Here is a 16,040-nt window from a genome sequence, read left to right as displayed (position 1 = left end):
TTCGGACCAGAATTGCGCCCTCTGGAGGCTCAAGAAGTCAGCCATAGCCATAGTTTCGCCCAAGACCCAAGATCGCTTTATATGGCAGCTATATCAAAACATAGACCGATTTAAAACATACTTTGTGAAGTTGTTGGAAGTGATACCAAAACACCACCCGCAAAATTTCAGTCAAATCGGACAAGAATTGCGCCCTCTAGAGGCTCAAGAAGTCAAGACCCAAGATCGGTTTATACCCCTATCCTTCAGACACGAGAGCCATTGATCTCGCGTTCGTTCCAACTTAACGACTTAATTACCTAAATAAATAGCCATAGTTTCGCCCATCCGCGAAGTTCCAAGTCCAGGCGACCTACTGCTTTGGTCACGTTGTGATGAATGACCATCGTAACCTAAGTAGCCAACATTCAAGCCAGAGTGTTCCATTAACACTGGAGCCACTGATCCATGGCTCAAGTATACGTCCCAACCGTTAACTCCCGCGTCTCTGTGACCTAGTGATTCGATAATACCGTGAGAAGATCACGTTTTGGTAACCAAAGTTGCCTGCATATCAGAGCCTTTTGCCCCATCCGCCTACTCCCGAGTATCGGTGACCTAGTTTTCTGGTTACTCAGTGAGATAATCACTTTGATAGACTAGGTAGAGTTCTGCCATTGTTCGTGAAGCATAGGAAACACTGGGCTATTAATCACTCGTTTATCCCATCCGCCGGCACCCGCATATCGTTGGCCTAGTGTTGAAGTCACACCATGACTAGAAAAAGAGTCGAGTGTGCCGACCCCTCTCTTATCATGGTCGCAATTTTGGTCGAATTTTGGGCACTACTACTTGTTTCTTGTTCAGTCGGTCTGTTGATAGTAAAGTGTCAAGATTATGAAGTCGATTACTAATTTATTTATATCCCAGACACTGTAACTGAGTTGGTACTTTTCAACAAGAGAGGCAAGCTGGGCGCTTTCTGAGTCAAGTACCTGGGCGTGATACTAGATCAGAACCTGAATTGAAGCAAGGTCAAGGAAAGGGTCAAAGAAGGGTATTCAATTCGCGCTAATCCGGTCGATACCCGATAGGATGATGTTGGGGCTTAGTCTGGGGACATAGGAGGGGATCCCACGACGTGCTGTATACACGCTATACACGATATAAATTGGATTTGGCACTAGGGCCTTCATTAAGTTGATTAGAATAAGAGTATTGTATAAGCTTCTGGACTGGTGTAATGTCAGAGGTCCTCCGGTTCCTGAAAGAACAGGAGACGATGTCGATGTATGAGTTGCTGACCATCAGACTGTCACGATATAAGTAGACAGTCAGACAGCCCTGAATGATCTGTACTCGGGCCATGCAATTTCGAGACTGGTTACGAGATGCAAAGGCATCTTTGAACAACGGAGGTGCTGTTGTTGTTTTCGTAGCAGTATGTTGTACACTGAGCCAGCAACCCTTGCCGATGAAGGACTCCATCTGGTCAATCCGGTACGTAATACGTTGGCTGGAGAAAAGGATGTCAGGATATGCTGGGATCCAAGGCATAACAGTGTGGCGGCGAATGATGCAGCTCACCAGGAACGCCGTTCGAACTTCTTGCCAGGGCGTGGCCTGGCGCTGAGGGTTGGCCAAGGTCCTCTGGTCGTTTGTTCCCTACAACAAGACGTCACTTATCTTGGGGCCAAAACAAAACATGACCTCTAAGCGCTGATATAAGTCCTAGCATTGCAATGTCAAGTCTTTAACGTAGCACTGACTTTAGGAAAAGACGATCTTATGCAGGGTCTGTGATTATGAGGGGTAGTTGGTGACGATTAAACAACTTTTGTGTAACTACCTTGCTATTGCGGGGACAAGACACAAGATTATGAGCGAGTAACTCTTTCCGTTCCAGGACTCCCTCAACACACTTTGCCCCCTAGTCAATCCGCGTGCAATTAAAAGTGAGGTGCACTAGAGCCCTTGAAATCTGAACCAGATATGATCCATATAGGACCATATTTAGATATAGCTGTAATCATAAGCATAGAAGGGCCTCTGGGGAGTGTGCTACGCACCATCCAGAATAGATTTGAAACAGTGAGTTCCAAAGTGAATGAAAATTACTTACTTTGAAAGAAAGACTCCATCTTTCCTTATGTGACAATCATGACATTTTGTTTTCAGCTATTGTAAATAGGAACATCGATAAAAGTTTATTAAATATGCTTTTTTAAAAATATTACACTTGTCAAGCTTGAGCTTTTATAAAATAGGAACATCAAACTAGGGTATTAGGAACATTATCGTTTAGCTTACTGTTTAAAAATTATTCTGTTGTGTGGCACTTTAACTTGGTTGAAAAGTTGACGACAACAACAGAGTTTAGGCTTACATTTTAATAGGAACCTCCGATGTTATATAATAGATGTATATATAAATGTGAGTGTATATATATATATAGGAACTTCAAATGGGATTTGATTGCATATAAACAAATCACTGCTGGAAAATAAACAAAATATTATAAAATCTATATATTTTACAGTAATATATTTGTTGTACCTTCAACTGGTGTAAACTGCTTACATAATGCCTTCTTTCCATATAGAAGCAGTTCAATTCATTATCTGCCTGCTGCTCGGTAATGCACCAGCATATGCGAAAATTATCCAAAATGATCAACATTTCGGAATCCAAATCAATATGCCATTGATTTTCGGAACATTTCAATATATCATTGAAATTCTTGGAATGATTGGCTATCATATCAAAGTCTTGCGCCTTAACATCCTCCAAATGATAGGGTGAGAACAAAACGCGTTCACAGCTATCCTTAATGTTAATAACGGTCTCTTTTGTTTTGTGACAATATCCCTGTTTATCCTTAAACGAATATTCCATAACGTATTGCGTTAAAAAATCATAAGATACCTTGTGTAGATGTTGCAATTGGGAGGCGGCATAGAAACCGTCGACTAAACATAACTTAATTTTGATATTTTCTTTGTGATATGGCACAGTGAGCATTTGTAGACCTTTATCCATGGACTCAAAGGTACAATTGGTGTATGGTGTATTGTGGGTGGCACAGAAATGGGAACGTTTCTCACTTATCAAATTATCCCAGACATGATTGAATAGTTTCGATATTAACGTTCGTTTCAATACGGAATCGGTGTCCGATCTCGGTAGGGCTGTTATAACTAAAATTCCAACTTTTTGAAGTCTTCTAAGAGCGGTGGGTATAATGTTACTGTCCATTAAAATATCATAGCATGGCAATGGCTTAAAATCTTCACCAGCTTTTGTATCTTTCGCTGTCCATAGCACATGATTACGCAGAGGATTTGATAATTTTTTTAGTTGGGTTTTCTCATAAATCTTATTTAGGTCATATGTAGAGGTATGACCATCATCCCCTGAAAGAAAAAATTGTGGAAGAAATTGGTAAAAAATCAATGAGACAAACGTGATGGTAAAAAGATAGATCGAAAAGGGTGTTAACGAAGTACTGCCTACATATTCTGGTAGCCCTTAAGATCCTAGCCAACGAAAAGACTGTACTCTCCAAACAACAACAACATGTAACAGAAGAAGAGAGGTTTATGGTCAAATAGCCCTACGGGAAATGGGACAGGATCCAAACCTGTCACGGGATAGGTCCTGTGGTGATAGGGACCGGCCCCAGTTCTCGTGTCCTTACATAGAATTATGGTGACGAATTGCCACCATTCTAACCCCGTAGGATAGGTCCAGTGACAGTTTGAAAAGGATGAGTATACTTTGCAAGTATTTTTTAGGAAGATCCATCAGTTAGCAAATATATTTAACGGAAAAACAATTGTTTAAAACAATTAAGCGACGTTTTAAAAAATAATAAAGAATCATAAGTTATGACAATTGAAACTTTTCATTCCCTGTAGGATATGTCCGGTGACAGGTAAATAATTCTCCAGTTAATACCGTCATATTTGGTGCAATTGAATACACATTTCCTGTAGAGAGGTGTATACGATGACGAATGACCGGCATCAATACTGGAAGAGGTCTCGATTGGGAAGATTGTGAATAGTGCAACTGCACAAGGAGGAGTTTTTCACCCTTTTTGTTGTTTCTGTTTATAACTGAGATTCTGTGGTCTTTCAAAAGGGAGATATTGAAGGTTATAACCTACAAGGATGCCGGGACCTTTTGGCTATTGGTTACTTAATGGCGCCTATAACTCGCCTCTTCACTACGGGTATCACAGGCACTGAGTATTTAAATAAGAGCCGGCCTCTCACTGCGACTCTCCACCCGATATTGCTGATTTTTCCCAACTAGAATTACAGCTAATCCTTATAAGAAGCGTGCACAAAATGTAGCGGTAGCTGTCAGCTGAGCTTCTCGTGATGACGATGAACGCAGCACAAATCGGAGCTCGAAGTTCCAACCCATGTGGTGCTCACAGTCATCCCCATGATAGGTGGCCGACTCCTCTCTCCTATTATGCAATTGGTTCGGGGGGCGCTCAGAAAGCAGACTGGCTGGGCGAAGGCCAACGGGCTTGCTATTAATCCCGGAAAGACTGAGCTGATACTTTTCACCAAGAGGCGAAAACTAGACGTATTCAGGGGAATTGTTCATAATGGGGTATAGCTGCGGCTCTTTCCAGAGGTCAAGCAACTGACCAATGACTAAGGAGAAAGGGTCAAATCAAAAGGGGACTGTATCCGCCATACTTCTGTCGCCACGCGATATGAAGTTTTTGGGACCTTAGATCAGAAAGGGTGCACTTGATGTTTACACCAGTTGTTCGACCAATTCACACATATGGGGCATGGTCAATTTCTACCTACATGAGCGCCGCTAATCTAAGGTGCAAGGAGTGCCCCGAGAGAGGCGCTGAATGCCATACTCGATATTAGGCCTTTGCACCTGAATGTTGGGACAACGAAGATTGCCCCTAGACTGAGGGAGTCAGGAAACAGGTGCTCCCCAAACTTTGGGCACTCTTCTGTTTTTCTAGGGGGTGCGGCGTGTCACGATATACGTGGACAGTCAATCCACCCTTAAGGCTCTGGCGTCGGGCCATGACTGGTTAAAAGATGCAAAAGCTTCTTCGAACCTTGGGAAGGGTTCCGGACCATCAAGGTGTGGCGGGGAACGAAGCGACCTAGGCTAGCTGACTGGCTAGGAATAGACCGCTTATTGCAGCAGATGGTACCTGTTGTGGATTGAAAGGTGGCAAGGACCCTATGGCCCAGTGTAGCGCGAAACCGGACATTGTTTATTCTGGTGCTGAGTAAGCATGATTTCAGACTGCTGATAAGATTTCTGACCTGTCATTGCAACGACGCAATAGACAAAGGATGAGGCAGACTTATTTGGAGTGTGCGATGACGAGGAAGAAATAGATAAAGATGAGCATGAACCTTTTGTGTTACTGCCCCGCGATTGCGAGTAGAATACAAAATTCGCTCGACACCCATTTCTTGGCTGGGTACCCTCCAGGTACCTAGTCTTCTTGTTATTATGGAGCCTGGTTTCGCTGACTGGACCATACTCTCATCAGCTTCCATTATTCCCTATTTTTTTCTAATGCGCATTGGTTTCCGTTTTTTCTGTTTCTTTTCTAACCTAACCTGTCGTTGTAGATGTTGTTGTTTTAGCTGTGTGTTGTAGTACACTGAGGTGACAGCGCTTGCCGATGTAGTATTCCATTGGTCATTCCGGTACGTACAACCGGCTGGCTTCTCTTCTGCCTTCTTCTAGGAAACCTAACGTGTACGAGTGATGCGACTACCAGAACTCTGAACGCCAGTAAGCACACAACATACTATCACAATAACAACACACTCCCATGGCAGCCGCTTGTACTTACCGGATTGACCCGATTGAGTCCTTCATCGGCAGGGCTGCCCCCTCAGTGTACAACACACTGCTACAACAACAATAACCACACTTATTGACGCCTGTAAATAACCAATGGCCACCCTGTTCCGTGGCGATCGGGCCTTTGAACTAAAACAAGCTTGCTCACCTACAGAAGCTTGATGAGGATCGCCACCTCGACATGAAAATGTGACTACAATAACAACCTATTGCTAAAGACAAAATTCGTACACTAGGCATAAGCCGCAACTGCAGACGGGAGCAATCAACGCTATCGAGTAAATAGACACTCAATATAAAGAGCCGGAAAGCACTGGTCCTATGGGCCAGAACAACCTTGCCCTATTAAGAGGAGGATCGCAACCTCCACATACACCCAAACATTTTACCTCTACTCTCCGGCCAATCATTTTGGACGCACACAACTCAAGTAGCTGAGGTCCTAGATGTGGATATACATCAGCACCCAGCAAGCAAATTAGATACAAACGAATAAAACCATTTACAAACATCTACTTACATACGATTTCCAATTTTGTGGTCTCATCCGATACATTGGCCATTATAGGTTGTACATCTCTTGGCAGTTCAAAGACATTCAACTTTGGCAAACTATTCTCAAGATCATAGCATAACGAACAATGGCATAGGGAACGTAACCACAAGCTGTTCAATTCATAGTTTCGACCCAACTTGAAATCGTTAATTTCAATATAACCATCGTCTAGAAACAAAGTGAAGTCACTGCAAGTGTCCTCCCCATGAACGCATGAAACCGGAGCGGCAATGGGACAATCACTAGTTGGCACATTTGAGCTAATGCCTCCATGGCAATATGGGGTTTCAAGTTCAGTTTTATTAAGTGCTACGGTGGGCGGCAAGGTTGTAGTTGGGGTTGCTGGTGCTGATGTTGCTGCTGCGATTACCGGTGGACCTATGACGTTTGTATGGCTATCTGAGCTGTGCCGTTTCAAAAGCTCCAATTGTCCTCTGCTCTTGCTTTCTTGCATCCATATGATTTCTTCAGCTGTAAGAACAGTCGCCTTCTCCACATCTCCCTGACGGCATTTATCCAAATCATTTAAATTCTGAAGATTTAAACTTGGCACAGCCGCTATGTTCAAGGTTTTCGACTGAGGATTCACATAGTCTTCCACGCGAAAGTGTCGACAACATATCCACAAAAGATTCAAACGTTCATGAGGTATGGAACTCAGGCGTGTACTGCCAATAGCATCTAGCCATTGCTGAAGTCTCTCCTGTCTTCGGGGAAATTTATGAACTAAATTAAAACGTAATCCGGAACACTGTGGCAATGCACATTTACGAAAGGGTCTGTGCCTGTAAGAATGCAAGAAGATAGTGTTTAGAATATCAAAATCGTAATAATTCTAAAGTTCCGTGAAATTTTCTTACATTTTCCTCACATTTGTATGGTTGTTTTGTTTGTTTTTTATTTTTGGCAGATAATATCGATTTAATGCTTGAGAAACGATAACGCAGTGGTATCGATTACATTAACATGTGGAAGTAGTAGAAAGCGTATCGTAAACTATTTTTCAAATGCTTCAACGTTCGCCCTCAGGATTCACTGAATAACTCTGAGTATTATGTTTATCTTTTTGAGCGAAATGCCAAACTCCAAAAAAACGTCGGCAAAACGTTGGCTAAAAATAGGCGGAAAAGTAGTACACTGTTTATAGTGAGAAAAATTTAAAAAAAAGGAAAATGGCAACACTTGAAACCATTGCCGGCACCATTTTTGTATATTTTATTTATTTGTTTTTTTTTTTTTTATTTATTTGAGAAATAATAAATTAAGTAGAGAAAACAATAAGTGTAGATAAAAAATACATGTTTTGGTATGGAAACAACCCTTAGTTTGTATGGAAGAAAATGCTATCCCATTTTAGCTAATCGGCTGATATTATCGCCTCTCAGGTTAGATTGTGCAGGTATTAATATGCCCCATGCCACTAAAGACATACACCTAAGCCAATAATCGGCATGTTGTGCGCTCTAAAAACTAAAAACGTAACCTCGAAAAAGAAAATTTTAAATTAGGAATTCAGTGCTACTTACAAAATCCTTATTTGTTTTCCATGCCACTCCCATAAGTTGGTTCATGTCTGGTATAGTGTCCCCATCTAAGTACCGGTATCTGCTAGACGCGAAAGCCGGGTAATGAAATGCTCCAACTTCTCTACACATGCTATCACTAGCCGCACCGATTTTACATAAGCGATCTCGTAGTCCTAGTGTCCCGTCATGATTCCAAAGCCAAACTGACTTCCTTCTTACTTCCTTTCAGCAATAGCCTCGTCTTCTCACGATCTGGATCTGGCCTTCACCGCCAAATAGTCTGTCCTTTCATTTCCCCTTACTCCGTTATGGCCCGGCACACAAACGATGCTGATGTTACCATCCTCAGAGAAGGCGTTAATCTCCTTCTTACACTGCAAGACTGTTCGTGACCTTACTGTCCTGGCTGGTATTGCCTTTATGGCAATTTTACTATCCGAAAAGATGTTCACATTCGACGTCCTCGCGTCAGCACCACACTACTTCACGCATTCCGTGATGGCACGGATCTCCGCATGCAGGACCGTATTATGGTCAGGCAGTCTAAAACAGATCCCACCGATTATACCGCTGATCCCACCCTCAATCCATTCTCCCATCGCCTTAAGTCTCATTGCCGCAGTGGCTGCCTCACACTTAATCTGTATGTCAATGGGTCGGAGGTCATTGTAGCGCAGATGTTAACATGTCCGCCTATGACGCTGAACGCCTGTGTTCGAATCCTGGCAGGAACATCAGAACATTTTTCAGCGGGGGTTATCCCTTCCTAATGCCGGCGACATTTGTGAGGTACTTTGCCATGTAAAAACTTCAACCCAAAGAGGTACGCCGTTCCGACCCGGCTGTAAACAGGAGGTCCCTTATTAATTCGCACAGCACTCATTTATTTGTGAGAAGTTTGCCCCAGTTCCTTAATGGAATGTTTATGGGCAAATTTGCATTTGCAATGGGTCGGATATCTAGAATAGTCTCCAGAGCCATAGTGGGCGTGATCCTCATGTTCTCTGAACCTGTTGTATGGTCCTTATGTTGCACTTTTTCTCCATAGCTGTCCACCAAACGGAGCCGTAAGTAAGTATTGGTCTAATAACGTTCCTGTAGAACCAGAACCTCGGATTCATGCCCGATTTAGAGCCTACTGCCTGTCTACATACTGTCCAACATCTGTAAGCCTTCTCAGTACGCTCCTGAATGTGACACTTCCAATTCAGTTTCCTGTCCAAAATCACACCTAAGCAGTTGACCTTGTTAGATATCAAAATCATCTTATTGAGGAAACGTGGTGCGTTAAAATATCCCACCTTCGTCTTCCTCGTGAACAGGCTGATTTATGCCATATGCAAGACCCTTTCGGCCCTTCTGCATAGCCGGTTCGGATCTTTACCCCTTACAAGTATTATATCATCGTTTGTATAGCAGACGGTTTTAAATCCCTCCACAGTCAGCATTCGTAATAGGTCATTTATGGTGGTCACCCATAGGAGTGGCGATAAAATGCCCCCCTTTGGCGTGCCTTGTGCCACTTTCTCCCTTATATTTATGCCATGCGACACACAATTTATCCACCTGTTCCTTAGCATATGGTTTATCTAGTCTCTAAGGACTGGGGCCACCCGGTACTGGTCAAAGGATTGGATCAGTATGTCGGTCCGCACATTATTAAAAGCCTCCTCGATGTCAATGCATGCCGCCAAGGTGTACGTGTTGGCATCGAAGGATTCTACTATTTTATGCACACCTCGTGCAGGGCAGTCTCCACCGACCTTCCCTTGACATAGGCATGATGTTTGTATTTGAGCAGTTCTCTGGATGTCTTACTCTTAATTATGGTGTCCAAAATAAGTTCCATGGTTTTGAGTAGAAAGGACGTAAGGCTTATAGGTCTGTAGGCCTTTGGTGTGGCATAACATGCCTTGCTTGGCTTGGGTATAAATACCACCCTTGCCTCCTGCCAGGCTTTCGGAGTATATGTAAGTCCTAGGCACGCTGTGAAAATAGATGCCAGATGAGGCGCCAGATAAAGCCTCTTATTATCACCGTTTATTAAAGATATGCTGTCATCATATAGTTTGAATGACAAATCTATAGGAGGAATCATTTATTCACTGATAAAACTTTCTGAAGTGCCAAAATTGCTTAGGATTTTAATAGAATTACATTTATGAACTCCAAGAAACATTTAGTTAAAATTACAATTATTTATTTTGTTGTGTCAGAGCTGCCAACGTTAAAGTACAGAGCATTTAGCGGGAGAGCGTCTTATTTATTTATAGCGAATCCGCTGGACTGGTAAATAAAAAAACTCAGATATATGTGTGCACCTCATTTGCATTATTCTCTCCATATCCTTGTATAGCCGCTTTATAAGTTATTTTGGATCATTACGATAGTGATTTACGTATTTGTCATCCTCTTGTTCTGACAATAGATTATAGAATCTTTCTGTTTTTTATTTGCCTTTGTGTCACCCTGTTTTGAAAGACTGAAAATCATCATTTCAACAAGCATACAAAGGTTTAACTAATCATCCAAGGTGAATGATTTGTTTATAAACATATGAACATGTGTTCTTGTTCTGCTATTTACCGATTTTTGCGAAATACATGTTACTGTTGACCACGGAATTACGATCTTAGTGGGTAGATTGCAAGTGCTGTCACAATGTCTCGTGAGGCTCAACAAGAGAATATTAAAACTATTGCTGTTCTCGATTTGGAAACCAATGGCCTGCCGTGGCAACAAAATAATACATGTGCCATCACTGAGCTGACCATTTATGCCTTTCCAGCAACGTGCTTGAAAGACACCAACGAAGATGCAATTGTGCTGCAATTAAATGATGACATGGATGTTATTGAGAACATGACAGTGAAGCCACCAGAAATGCCTCGTGTCTTACATAAGATAACAATGATGATAAATCCAGAGGGGCCCATACATCCGGTGGCAGCAAAAATGTCGGGTGAGTCTACAAACAATTTTGAAAATATGACTCAGAGTAATTAATTAGAATTAATTAGCTTAACAGAAAGAGTGAATTTAAAGCCTCTCTTCAGCAGATGTTGAAGGACTTACTTGTTGAAGTCCTTGATTAGGTATTCGAGGTCCGATAATGGAATAATCCATACGGAGTTTTGTAACGACAGTCGAGGACAATCAGCGGTGTCGAGCGGAGAGTCTCAGTGAAATACCGGGTGGCACCGGCTCTACCACAAATACGGAGTGTCTATGATGCTCGATATGACAAGGCGAGTTATTGGCGCAAACAAATGGCCACCCTGTTCCCGCAGCAATCGTCCCTTTGGATCGGAACAAGCTTGCTCACCTACAGGAGCTTGACGAGGATCGCCACCTCCACATGGAGATATGGCTACAACAACTATAACTAGGTTTGAAAGGACAAACCTCAGCACACTCGTGTGCAAGTCATGCTACCTGAGCCGGTAAATTGAACCCTTCCTTTGGGTATTAGTCAACTGGTATTAGGCGAGGAGAAGCTTCAATGGAGCCATTAATTTGCTTTGCCAAAGCTTTGGCCGTTGACTAGGACAGAATTCCAAAACTCGTGATGCTCACTAAAGTCTCGTAGTATCAGGAGATTAAAGCCAGATAACAGGAGACTGATTTTAGACTTATAACTGAAGTCAACTAACTACTAACAGCGATCGTTTTTTTTTGCACCGAAATGATCCAGTCCGCCTTAAGCAACTGATCAAGAATCGCTTACACCACATATAGCCATGTGCTTACAACCCAACTTGATGATTGCGGTGCATTGCTAACACCGTTAGCACAACACCAAACAATATAGTCAGCATAATCAAACTTTTTATACCCACCACCGAAGGATGGGGGTATATTCATTTTGTCATTCCGTTTGCAACACATCGAAATATCCATTTCCGACCCAATAAAGTATATATATTCTTGATCAGCGTAAAAATCTAAGACATCTAACCATGTCCGTCCGTCTGTTCGTCTGTCTGTTAAAACCACGCTACAGTCTTTAAAAATAGAGATATTGAGCTGAAACTTTGCACAGATTCTTTTTTTTGTCCATAAGCAGGTTAAGTCCGAAGATGGGCTATATCCGACTATATCTTGATATAGCCACCATAAAGACCGATTTAGGGTCTTAGGCCCATAAAAGCCACATTTATTATCCGATTTTGCTTAGATTTGGGACAGTGAGTTGTGTTAGGCCTTTCGACATCCTTCGTAAATTTGGTCCAGATCGGTCCAGATTTGGATATAGCTGTCATATAGACCGATCCGACGATTTAGGGTCTAAAAGCCACATTTATTATCCGATATTGCTTAAATTTTGGACGGTAAGTTGTGTTAGGCCCCTTTGACATTCTTCTTAAATTTGGCCCAGATCGGTCCAGATTTGGATATAGCTGCCATATAGACCGTTCTCTCGCCCATAAAAGGCGCATTTATTGTCCGATGTCGCCGAAGTTTGGGACAGTGAGTTAAGAAAAGCCCCTCGACATACTTCTGCAATATGGCACAGATCGGTCCAGATTTGGATATAGGTGCCATATAGACGGATCTCTTGATTTAAGGTTTTGGGCCCATAAAAGGCGCAATTATTGTCCGATGTCGCCGAAATTTGGGACAGTGAGTTGGGTTGGGCCCTTAGGCTTTCTTCTTCAATTTGGCTCAGATCGGTCAAGATTTGAATATAGCTGCCATATAAACCGATCTCTCGATTTAAGATTTTGGGGCCATAAAAGGCGCAGTTATTGTCCGATTTCGCCGAAATTTGAACAATGAGTTGTACTTATTAGAATTTGGTCCAAATCGTAACATATTTCGATATAGCTGCTATGGGGCATAAGGTATGCATTTTTCACCGGATTTTGACGAAAGGTGGTTTACATGTATATCCGAGTAAGTGGGTATTCAAAGTTCGGCCGGCCGAACTTTACGCTTTTTTACTTGTTTACTATATTTTTATACCCTCCACCATAGGACGGGGGGTATACTAATTTCGTCATTCTGTTTGTAACTACTCGAAATATTCGTCTGAGACCCCATAAAGTATATATATTCTTGATCGTCGTGACATTTTATGTCTATCTAGCCATGTCCGTCCGTCTGTTCGTCCGTCCGTCTGTCCGTCCGTCCGTCTGTCTGTCGAAAGCACGCTAACTTCCGAAGGAGTAAAGCTAGCCGCTTGAAATTTTGCACAAATACTTCTTATTAGTGTAGGTCGGTTGGTATTGTAAATGGGCCATATCGGTCCATGTTTTGATATAGCTGCCATATAAACCGATCTTGGGTCTTGACTTCTTAAGCCTCTAGAGTGCGCAATTCTTATTCGATTGGAATGAAATTTTGCACGACGTGTTTTGTTATGATATCCAACAACTGTGCCACGTATGGTTCAAATCGATCCATAATCTGATATAGCTGCCATATAAACCGATCTTGGGTCTTGACTTCTTGAGCCTCTATAGTGCGCAATTCTTATCCGATTGGCATGAAATTTTGCACGACGTGTTTTGTTATAATATCCAACAACTGTGCCAAGTATGGTTCAAATCGGTTTATAACCTGATATAGCTGCCATATAAACCGATCTTGGGTCTTGGCTTCTTGAGCCTCTGGAGTGCGCAATTCTTATCCGATTGGAATGAAAATTTGCACGACATGTTTTTTTTATGATATCCAACAACTGTGCCACGTATGGTTCAAATCGATCCATAATCTGATATAGCTACCATATAAACCGATCTTGGGTCCTGATTTCTTGAGCCTCTATAGTGCGCAATTCTTATCCGATTGGCATGAAATTTTGCACGACGTGTTTTGTTATGATATCCAACAACGGTGCCAAGTATGGTTCAAATCGGTCCATAACCTGATATAGCTGCCATATAAACCGATCTTGGGTCTTGGCTTCTTGAGCCTCTAGAGTGCGCAATTCTTATCCGATTGGAATGAAATTTTGCACGACATGTTTTTTTAAGATATCCAACAAGTGTGCCAAGTATAGTTCAAATCGGTTCATAAACTGATATAGCTGTCATATAAACCGATCTTGGGTCTTGGCTTCTTGAGCCTCTAGAGTGCGCAATTCTTATCCGATTGGAATGAAATTTTGCACGACATGTTTTTTTAAGATATCCAACAAGTGTGCCAAGTATAGTTCAAATCGGTTCATAAACTGATATAGCTGTCATATAAACAGATCTGGGGACTTGACTTATTGAGCTTCTAGAGGGCACAATTCCTATCTGAGTTGGCTGAAATTTTGCATGACGTTTTTTATTTTTTCTTTCAACAACTGTGTCAAATAAGGTTTAAAACGGTTCATTTTGAGCCTCTAGAAGTCGCAATTATTATCCGATTTGCTGAAATTTTGTACGATGGATCCTCTCTTGACCATCAACATACGTGTTTATTATGGTCTGAATCTGTTTATAGCCCGACACAGCTCCCATATAAATCGATCTCTCTATTTTACTTCTTGAGCCCCCAAAGGGCGCAATTCTTACTCGAAATGGCTGACATTCTACACAGGTCTCCAACATATAATTTAATTGTGGTCTAAACCGGATCATATCTTTATATCGCTCTAATAGCAGAGCAAATCTTTTCTTATATCTTTTTTTGCCTAAGAAGAGATGTCGGGAAAAGAACTTGACAAATGCGCTCCATGGTGGAGGGTATATAAGATTCGACCCGGCCGAACTTAGCACGCTTTTACTTGTTTACTATATTTTTTCCTTTTCTGTATTCTAACTTTTTTTTTCAATAAAATATGATTAAGGGTTTATTTTTTTCTTTTTCAGGCCTCTCCAATCAAATGTTAGATAGCGAAACACCATTTGATGAAAATACTGCGAATTGTCTGTTAATGTTTTTGGAGCGTCTGGAGAAACCTATTTGTTTTGTTGCCCACAATGGGTGGTCGTTTGATTATCCAATCATACGATATGTTTTTGATACCATAAATATGGTAAGTACAAAAAATCATGTATACCGCATAAAAAGGTTTTAATTTGAGAAAATAATCTTCTTATAGACTATACCCGCATCTATTTACTGCATTGACTCCTTTCAAGCATTTCGTGAAATTGATGAAAAACAAACCCAAATTGACGAAGTGAAGAGTGAAATTTCAGAATGTGATCATATGTCTCCGAGTTTACAAAGAGAGTCGGATAAGCGCTCATTTGCCTTAAGCAGATATCGATCGTTATTTTCGGAACCTTTTAAACCCAAGACAAGATTTCCCGTAAAAGGCACCTATGTATTGGGCAATATCTATGAACGCATATTCCAGCAATCTGCTGAGCATTTACATCGTGCTGAATCTGATGTGGCGATATTAACCGAGTTAATTTTACACCACGGGTTAATATTTTTAGCCTATGTCGAAGAGCGTAAACGATCGTTTGCGGAGGTATCGAAACTTGGATCCAAATCCACATGAGATCCATAAGTCTTTTATATTTGTTATGCATCTAATCGTGTAGTCTGATGTTCATATTGATCTATTGAAAGTTCTTGTTTTATTTTTAGAGAATTTTTTTATTTAAATATTTTATATACATTAATAGAGTATGTATACTTTTTAAGGAAATGAAATGCACGTTTTATAGTCATCACGTTTGTTATATTTATATAGGACAACATAAATATATTTTTTTATACAAGTTAATAACTAGGATAATTTTTCCAATAAACAATATATTTTGCTAATGTTTTATAAGCAAAAGAAAAACCAAAGTATTCGTGAGTGTTGTGGGTTTCATTTTTCCCCTAAAGTGAATTGCTTATTATCTATCACGTTAGCCAAAATTAAAGTTTTTTGGGACGGAACAAGGATAATTGAGAAACCGGTTTATTCGGGATATCTGGTTATAGGCTGATTTGGATCGTACTTGGCAAAGTTGTTGGAAGTCGTAATAGAACACTTCTTGCAAAATTTCAAATCGGACAAAAAATGCGGTTTGTAAGGGCTCAAGAAGTCAAATCGGGAGATTGGTTTATGTGGGAGCTATATCAGGTTATACACCGATTTGGATCGTACTTGGCATAGTTGTTTGAAGTCATAACAGATCTATATGTTAAAAATTTCAGCCAAATTGGACAAA

General features: G+C 41.2%; 2 protein-coding genes across 4 annotated transcripts; one reads left to right on the top strand and one right to left on the bottom strand.

The window, feature by feature from the left end:
- Positions 1-2,145: 2,145 nt before the first annotated feature.
- Positions 2,146-7,303, bottom strand: LOC106088473 (trimethyllysine dioxygenase, mitochondrial-like). 3 transcript variants are annotated; one of them, XM_059364935.1, is made up of 4 exons: positions 7,264-7,303; positions 6,368-7,188; positions 2,536-3,392; positions 2,146-2,475 (listed from the first exon to the last, which is right to left on the bottom strand). In XM_059364935.1, coding segments are annotated over exons 1-4 (1,686 nt in total). In that variant the 5' UTR covers positions 7,266-7,303; the 3' UTR covers positions 2,146-2,469. The 3 variants fall into 3 exon arrangements, with proteins under 3 accessions (XP_059220918.1, XP_059220920.1, XP_059220919.1); XM_059364937.1 differs by having other exon boundaries at positions 2,146-2,472; XM_059364936.1 differs by having other exon boundaries at positions 7,275-7,293.
- Positions 7,304-10,494: 3,191 nt separating this feature from the next.
- Positions 10,495-15,672, top strand: LOC106088477 (three prime repair exonuclease 2). The gene is made up of 3 exons (XM_013253999.2): positions 10,495-10,891; positions 14,733-14,899; positions 14,966-15,672. The coding sequence occupies exons 1-3, from the start codon at positions 10,591-10,593 to the stop codon at positions 15,374-15,376; spliced, it is 879 nt and encodes a 292-aa protein (XP_013109453.2). The 5' UTR covers positions 10,495-10,590; the 3' UTR covers positions 15,377-15,672.
- The last annotated feature ends 368 nt before the right edge of the window (positions 15,673-16,040 follow it).

Source organism: Stomoxys calcitrans, chromosome 3 (genome assembly GCF_963082655.1).
Source record: "Stomoxys calcitrans chromosome 3, idStoCalc2.1, whole genome shotgun sequence".
NCBI lineage: Eukaryota > Metazoa > Arthropoda > Insecta > Diptera > Muscidae > Stomoxys > Stomoxys calcitrans.
The sequence above is the reverse complement of the archived record's forward strand: the minus strand, read 5'-3'. Positions and strand labels throughout refer to the sequence as shown.

What these genes read in the sequence shown, in the direction of transcription:
- LOC106088473 (XM_059364935.1), bottom strand. An exon ending in CACAAAATTGGAAATCGTAT is followed by an intron (nt 3,393 to 6,367) that starts GTAAGTAGATGT and finishes TTTTTCTTTCAG; the next exon opens with GGGATGATGGTCATACCTCT.
- LOC106088477 (XM_013253999.2), top strand. Translation starts at nt 10,591, where the DNA reads ATGTCTCGTGAGGCTCAACAAGAGAATATTAAAACTATTGCTGTTCTC. An exon ending in GGTGGCAGCAAAAATGTCGG is followed by an intron (nt 10,892 to 14,732) that starts GTGAGTCTACAA and finishes TTTCTTTTTCAG; the next exon opens with GCCTCTCCAATCAAATGTTA. An exon ending in TTTTTGATACCATAAATATG is followed by an intron (nt 14,900 to 14,965) that starts GTAAGTACAAAA and finishes ATCTTCTTATAG; the next exon opens with ACTATACCCGCATCTATTTA.